The sequence below is a fragment of the Onychostoma macrolepis genome, chromosome 23 (assembly GCF_012432095.1).
Source record: "Onychostoma macrolepis isolate SWU-2019 chromosome 23, ASM1243209v1, whole genome shotgun sequence".
Lineage (NCBI taxonomy): Eukaryota > Metazoa > Chordata > Actinopteri > Cypriniformes > Cyprinidae > Onychostoma > Onychostoma macrolepis.
Genome location: NC_081177.1, coordinates 8,342,802 through 8,350,527, shown reverse-complemented (window position 1 = coordinate 8,350,527; position 7,726 = coordinate 8,342,802). Strand labels below are relative to the sequence as shown.

At 35.9% G+C, this 7,726-nt stretch overlaps 1 protein-coding gene across 1 annotated transcript; it reads right to left on the bottom strand.

Moving 5' to 3' along the window:
* Positions 1–35: 35 nt before the first annotated feature.
* On the bottom strand, positions 36–7,726 carry csad (cysteine sulfinic acid decarboxylase). Its single transcript, XM_058762380.1, has 14 exons — positions 7,572–7,726; positions 5,671–5,801; positions 5,444–5,570; positions 5,194–5,284; positions 3,995–4,217; positions 3,815–3,894; positions 3,679–3,733; positions 2,803–2,919; positions 2,597–2,661; positions 2,437–2,518; positions 2,082–2,281; positions 1,533–1,584; positions 1,342–1,431; positions 36–1,238 (listed from the first exon to the last, which is right to left on the bottom strand). The coding sequence occupies exons 1-14, from the start codon at positions 7,585–7,587 to the stop codon at positions 1,065–1,067; spliced, it is 1,503 nt and encodes a 500-aa protein (XP_058618363.1). The 5' UTR covers positions 7,588–7,726; the 3' UTR covers positions 36–1,064.

Sequence of the window (7,726 nt, the reverse complement as noted above, 5' to 3'; positions counted from 1 at the left end):
CAGGCTGCTTCCGGTGTAAATAAAGTCCACGAGTGTTATGAGGGAATTTATTTTATTAATATGTAAAATGTTGTGGTGCTTGCGAAAGTGAACTTTTATGTGATATTTGGAAACGAGAAAATGTATATTTATATCCTTTATAATATAAAGGTATTCGTCACAAATATTGACGCTGTAATTTACAAATTTCAAAACAAAGTAAAACAAAAGATAACAAATAAAGCTTTCAGCTTCAAGGGTCATGTTCAGCCTATCCTATATTGACCTATTGTTTGGGTAAGTCTCCTTTATAAAGGAGACCAAAGCAAAATTGTGCAGACAATGTGTTAAACAAAGGACAGTCACAATTTGACACAATCAAGTCATTATATCATCAACTAATTTATAAAATATCCTTATTAAATTATGGACACCAAAAAAAAAGAATTACTGTAATGTAATTTACTAAAATAAAAATCTTTTGCATACTTAAATTTAAAGCTATTTTTTTAACAGCACACATAAAATCACCCTATTAACAAAATCACTGAAACAAGTGTCCTAAAAACATCACACTTGTTTCTGTGACAGCCCTCGGCTCTGAGAGAAAAGAGAGAGAGTAAGGGGAACAATCCACACTTTAGCCAATCAGAAACGCTTTCCACCTGTGAATAGAATAATTTTGCACATTCAGTTTTGCTGACATCACGTTTACAGACATAAATTTTCACAGTGAATCTCAATCCTGGTTCTGAAGGCCCCTGCAGTGCACATCTTGGATGTCGCCCTCATTTAATACACATGATTTATATAATCAGGTTCATTAGTAAAGGCCCTAAAACCTAAATTGGGTTTTCCAAATGAATTCAATACTTAGGTGGGCCAGAATCTATGAGATTCATTCCCTTTATGACCTCTGTAGATGCATTTGTTTTTTCTCTAGCTTAGTCATTGAAGTCAGTATTATGTACCGCTTATAACTCAACCTTTAAGCAACTTAAATTTTTAGAAAATTTAAAAATGACGAGATGAGGGGGGATAATGTGACACTGACTATTGGTAGACCATAGTTATTAAAAAACTAACTACAGGTCCTTCCCTAGTTCCTCTATCTCATCGAGGAAGAAATCCATGTCCTTGGTGGTCAGCTGAGGAGAAACAACAACCATTCGGAAGAAGTTGACGTGTCCATCCATGGGCTGGTATCCCACCATCATCGTTCCACGCTTCATCATTCTCTCTTTGATGACTGGCGCCACCTGATGGCATACATTGGACATAACATTAGGAGCAATCATTCTGTGCTCAATAAAGAAATCCTCTTCTATACTATTTGTCATTCTACATTTAAACAAAGCCGACCTTTGATAACCTTTCCTGGTAATCCGCACTGTTCTCCTTCCCTCTCAGACTGGGTGGAATGAACCAGAAGCAAATGTTCACAAAATGCCCCTATTGGAAAGCACACAACATATATAAATATATAAACATGCATTATATTTATGTAAACATAAGTATACTACTTCAGGTTTGTATACAGTGCAACACTGTACCTTACAGACCAACTTGAAATTGTCTCTTTTCTCCATTTCTTCAACTAAATATCTAGTGCAGACATAAATAATAGATTATTAAAATAAATATATATAAATAAATAAAATATACAGTAACGATTAAAAGTTTGGGGTCAGTGAGGTTTAAAAATATTACGCAGCACAACTGTGCTCAACACTGAATAATAATAACTGTTTTTTGAAAGTCAGCATATCAAAATGATTTCTGAAGGATCGTGTGACACTGAAGACTGGAGTAATGATGCTGAAAATTCAGCTTTGCATCACAGAAATAAATTACATTTATACAAAACCGTTATTTTAAATTGTAATAATATTTAACATATTTTACTATTTTTTAAATCTTTTTAGTTTTCTTTTATCATTAAAAAAATCTTACCAATCCCTACATTTTTAACAGTACTGTATATATTAATAATATATTGCAATGCATTTAATGATAGAAGTCAATAGTGTTTAACAAAATGCAACATTAAAAAGATTGACAGCATATTAATCAGCAACAACATTGACAGATGCATCAAATACCTTGCGAGGGCAAAGGCCTTCTCCACTCGCTCTGAAAAACCATGTGTTCCTATTGCCTTCCACATCAACCACAGCTTCAAACAATCCACCTTGCGGCCACACTGGATGGATTTGTCTCCCGTGTCTAGACTTGTATCGTAGAACTTGTCTTGCTGGAATAAGTAGGTTGCCTTTGCACTGTGACAGTGCATTAACAGATTCTACAGATTGACATGGGGAAGATAAAATCAGGAACAGTGGCAAGTCAATATAATACGTTCATTTGACTAATAAGTAAAAGCATTGCATGAATTGACTTAGGGTTAGAAGTAAAAGAAAAGATAGGTGGACTGCGACATTCCATAAGCATTCATACCGTGGTATCTCTGAACAAAACCACAGAGCACTGCAATCCCGCTAGAAGCATCTTGTGAGGGTTCCAAGTAAAAGAGTTTGCTCTGAGTGTTAAAAAAACAAACATTAAATGATATAGTCAAAGATGGGCTACTTCTCTACCCAAATCATAGTGTTCAAACCTTTCTATTCCCGCAACCAGATGTTTATGTTTTTTGGAAAACAGCACGCTTCCTCCCCAAGCGGCCTGTAAAGAGAAGAGATCCAGATTGTAACAGTTAGGAACGGGTGAAATTCTGCAAACAACGAGATACTTTTAAAGTGGGAGCCACATGCATATAGACGTGTTGCACAATGGTGTTAGATAAGGTAAATGTGCTGCACTTACATCAACGTGCATCCACATTCCGTTTCTTTCACTTATGTCAGCTATGCGGTTCAGAGGATCAAAGGCGCCCTGCACTGTGGTTCCCGCTGTGGCATTAACGAAAAACGGTACAGCATCCTGAAGGAGACACAGAGACATTGGCCAAACACCATTAGCTTTTGACCCTTGGATATTTCATGCAAAAAAAAGTGATTTGTCACCCTTATGTCTTTTAAAACCTGTATGAACTTTTATTTCCATAGAACACAAAAGAGATATTTTGTCTAATGTTCACGCTGCTCTTTTCCATACATGAAAGCAGACAATCAGATGTCTTTAGAACACTTTCTGGCAATTATCTGCTTTCACTTTGTCCAAAAAACAGTTTGAACATTCTGCAAAATACTTCCTTTTGTGTTTCATTTAGATAATAAATTTGGAGTGAGATAATAAATCATAACTTGTAAGTGAACTAAGTTCTCAATGATACAAAATGCTTTAAATTTACCATATTAATTCATTATAAAATGATATACACAACTTATATATTCAAAAATTTGGGGTCAGCGAGGATGCCTTGAATTTATCAAAAATTAAAGTAAATATTTATAATGTTTTACAACTTCATTTTCTATTAATCCTGAAAAAATGTATCATGGTTTCCACAAAAATATTAATCAGCACAACAGTTTTCAGCATGAATGATTTCTGAAGCATCATGTGACACTGAAATTTCAGCTTTGCATCACATGAATAAACTTTTTAGTATATTAAAAGGGAAAAAACAATTCTTTTAAATTATAATAATATTTCACAATATTATTATTATTAAATAAAAGCAGCATTGGCGAGCATAAAATACTTTTTTCCCAAAAATATAATCTTGCTGATATTTACTTGTGATTTTGCCTGCACGATTTTCGCCTCCAGGTCCTCTGGTATCATGCTGCCGCTGCAGGGGAACAAAACACATTTTAAAAATTTAAAGTGAAACACTGGTTTTCCGAAATGTGTTGGAGATAAGTTCTTGTACCTTTCATCCACTTGTACAATGAAAATGTTGTCCGTTCCGATACCAAGGAAAGCAGCTGCTTTTTTCATTGAGTAATGACTCTAAAAAAATTATATAAACTTTTATGTTACAGTTTTAATAATACTGCATTATATGCTCTTTTAAATCTAAGATTATAACAAATAGCTCTTGTCTTTTTACCTGTTGTGATGTAAATATAGCCATTCGTGGTGTGGCCCACAAGCCTTGTGTCTTCACTTGAGGGAAGGCCCAGTACCGTGCGACATTCATGGCGTTCATGTTGGAAATTGAACCCCCGGGACAAAATATCCCATCTCCTTCTGACCAGCCAACCAGAGAGCGAAGCTTACAGAGCACTTCCTCCTCCATCAGGACAAACACCGGGGCCACTTCATAGGTGTATCTGTAACAACTTAACACTGAGTACGCTGCAGATTGATCAGTCATGATACGTGCATGTATTTATTAAAGGAATAGATTTGGGGAACATATTGGAGAAATTTAGCTACATCACTTGCTCACCAGTAGATCCTCTGTAGTGAATGGGTGCTGTCATAATGAGAGTCCAAACAGCTGATAAAAACATCACAATAATCCACAAGTAATCCACATGATTTCAGTCCATCAATTAACTTCTTGTGAAGCGAAAAGCTGCATCTTTGTAATTGAAATGTTGGATTTGTTTCTTGCAAGCATGCCGCTTTTCACTTCACAAGACATTCATTGATGGACTGGATTCTTGAGGATTACTTGTGTATTATTGTGATGTTTTTTTCAGCTGTTTGAACTCTCATTCTGACGGCACCCATTCACTGCAGAGGATCCATTGATGAGCAAGTGAGGTAATGCTAAATTTCTCCAAATCTGTTCTGATGAAGAAACAAACTCATCTATATCTTTTTATATTTTCTGTTTTCATTTGTAGCAATTTTATCTTTTAATTATCTTTTATTTTTTCTCATTTATATAGTGCATGTAATTTTTCAAAAACATTTTGAGTTTTAGTTAATGACAACAACACTGTTTGCATTATCTAAACATTTCAGATCCTAATTTAATCAATCTCTAATCAACACAGTTTTTAGATAGTCTATATGAAACCAGTGGTTCCATGCTGTTATCAAACGGTGTCATCTGATAACTTCAAGTGCTCTGATAAGTTACTTATTACTATGACAACAGAGTTTAATGGAACACTTCAGCATCAGGGTAACAGCTTACAATTTACTCAAAGTTTAAGACGTTTGAACCCCTCAGTTAATAAAACACCATACGGACCCATTTACAGCACTCATCTGAGAACCTAAGATGGCACATTCACTGTAACACATTACCATAAACAACAGAAAATGTCTATGTGAAAGTTCATTCACACATACTGGCTGGTGTTGAGGGTTTCAGTAAGGAGCCGTCCTGTCAATGCATGGTAGTCCACGCCAGCAAACAGCTGATTGAAGAACCGAGGATGACCTGTGAACGAGAAAAGGCTCTGGACCAGGATGTAACCACATATTCAAGATTTAGGAGGAACAAATGTAATAATTTCAGAATAAAACACTGAAAAAACCATACAGGACTACCACTAATATGAATAATTAATGGGATGCGATCCCAACAGATGCAACATACAGGTTTTAACACTGTATCTGGCCACATCTCGAACCCTCTGCAGTAACTGCTTGTGAGATTCTCCATGCTCTCTGAGATCAAGGTCCAGAAGAGCTCTCAGCTGATCAGGATCTTTCCACTCACACACCTATGAATGCAAAGACATGCAGCTCATCTCCTGAGATACAAGATAAGATAGGAAGATGCAGAAGTTTTAAATGGGATGATAAATTCTTAAAAGACTTAACCTTCTCCTTCAAGTCAGTTCCTTTGTGAAGTATCTCCTCCATAATCACGTTGAAAGCCTCAGTAAGGAACAGCTTGCCATCTGACATATACATGTCAGATTCTTCTAGGTGCACATGGCCATTCGTATATTCTGTGAGATACATATAAATGTAAAGTAAAAAGCAATATGATAAAAATAAACCAATGTTCAATAAATAATTCATTTTAATTTAATAATCACAGAAAGAATTCTTCAGAAACTGCTCCTCATGATATAGGATTAAAACACTATGCAAAAAAAATGCAACATGCAAAAATGCAGCTATGCATCACTACTGTTTTATCATTTTGTTCCCTAGCATTTGCAAGAAAAAAAAAAAGTTTAAATACTATACGAAAAAAAAAAAAAAAATCTATAAAACATGACGAATTATACTGAAATACGTTGTTGTTTAATTGTGTAATTAATTTTATGAATTGTGTGTGTGTGTGTGTGTATGTATGTATGTATATCGTCATATCATAATAGCAATGTCATATCATCTTCACATGGTTAATGGAACGCTGCAGCTGGTTTGTTACTGATCTGGTGATCAAGGTTGTCCAGAACCACCCTGATCAACATCTAAGAGGCTGGCTGCAGAACACAAGATCCAGGGGGTGTGGTTGGATCTAGATCCAACTCCTCCCACCTTACATTTATCTAAACCTACCCGTCTCCACCCCCTAATCCCTAAACCTACCAATCTCCACCCCCTGGATGTGGATCCAGCCCCGCCCCCTGGATCTTTTAGTTCTGCAGTGAGGGGCTACTGTGGGTATTAAAGCTGATCCATCATATAGACCAGATTGGACCAGCCTAAAACCACCAGTCTAAACATTAAAACAAAGATAACTCGCATGCGTGCATGATTAAATTATCTATTTAATTTAAAAGACATGGATTATTTGTAAACATTCCATTGCATACTACAATGTAATACATATATATAATTGATATAATTAAAATAAAATAAAAAAGCAATCGACCATGTAATGTCTAATGCAGTGTTAGTGTTGTAATGTTTAATTATAATACTGTGTTAAAGAACAATAGATGGCAGGCAAGGACGGGGGGTTGGAAAAAAAAGGAAGAAAAAAACTTCAAGAGAGAGTTAGTTAAGTTTGGGGTTTGGAGCATAGACTGTAAAAATAAAATGGAGTTCTTCTACTGACATATCTGGACTGGACTTGTAATAAGAACAACAATATAGCACATAAACGCATTCGTTCTACTTCATCTAATGTCCCACTTTTGATGAACTCTAATTGGCCGCCAAGCAGCGCCGTAACTCCATGCATAATATTCAGCCGATGTGCACATCCAATCAGAAATCACAGTCCGTTTTATAATAAGCACTATAAAATCCATTGCAACAATCGCGATATTTTATGAGGAAAACGTCATCAACGCCTCATCTCTTTCCTTTTTTTCTACTTGGACACATGACACCAAAGAGCAAAATGGCTCTCAGAAAGAATCAAAACCAGAAAGATTTAACTGTGATATGCAACTTTTTGCTTTTGTTAAGAAGCAAGCTAATAGTTTTTGCAACCTTTTTCTGTTTATTAATTTTAGTTTTAATTTTATTTAGCATCCAAACTGTGGTAGACGAAAGAGCTGAGAGGGGCGTCACGTTTCAACTCCTGCAACTTTTGCCATAGTTTTTATACAATGCATCATTCATCGACCCCTCGAAAAATTGCCATTCCCAACCCTAGATACCTGCAGTATTTTTCCCTGCTTCTATAAGGTGAAACTTTTGCACGCACAGTTCTCATACAGTTACAGTATTACACGATCAGACTGAAATGCACGATTTAGTAAAACCATGAAATTAGGAACTCGATGCGTGCAATCAAAAACAATCAAACTTCTCACCTTTAGATGAGCTCATTGTGATGTTTTATGTCCTTTCTGCAATTAGCACATACACCTCTACTGTATCAGATGTGTTAAGGATGCCTCGAGACCCTCAGTGGTTCATTGCAAGGTCCAGCCTTCATATACGTGGATGCACACGCCCGATTCGTCAT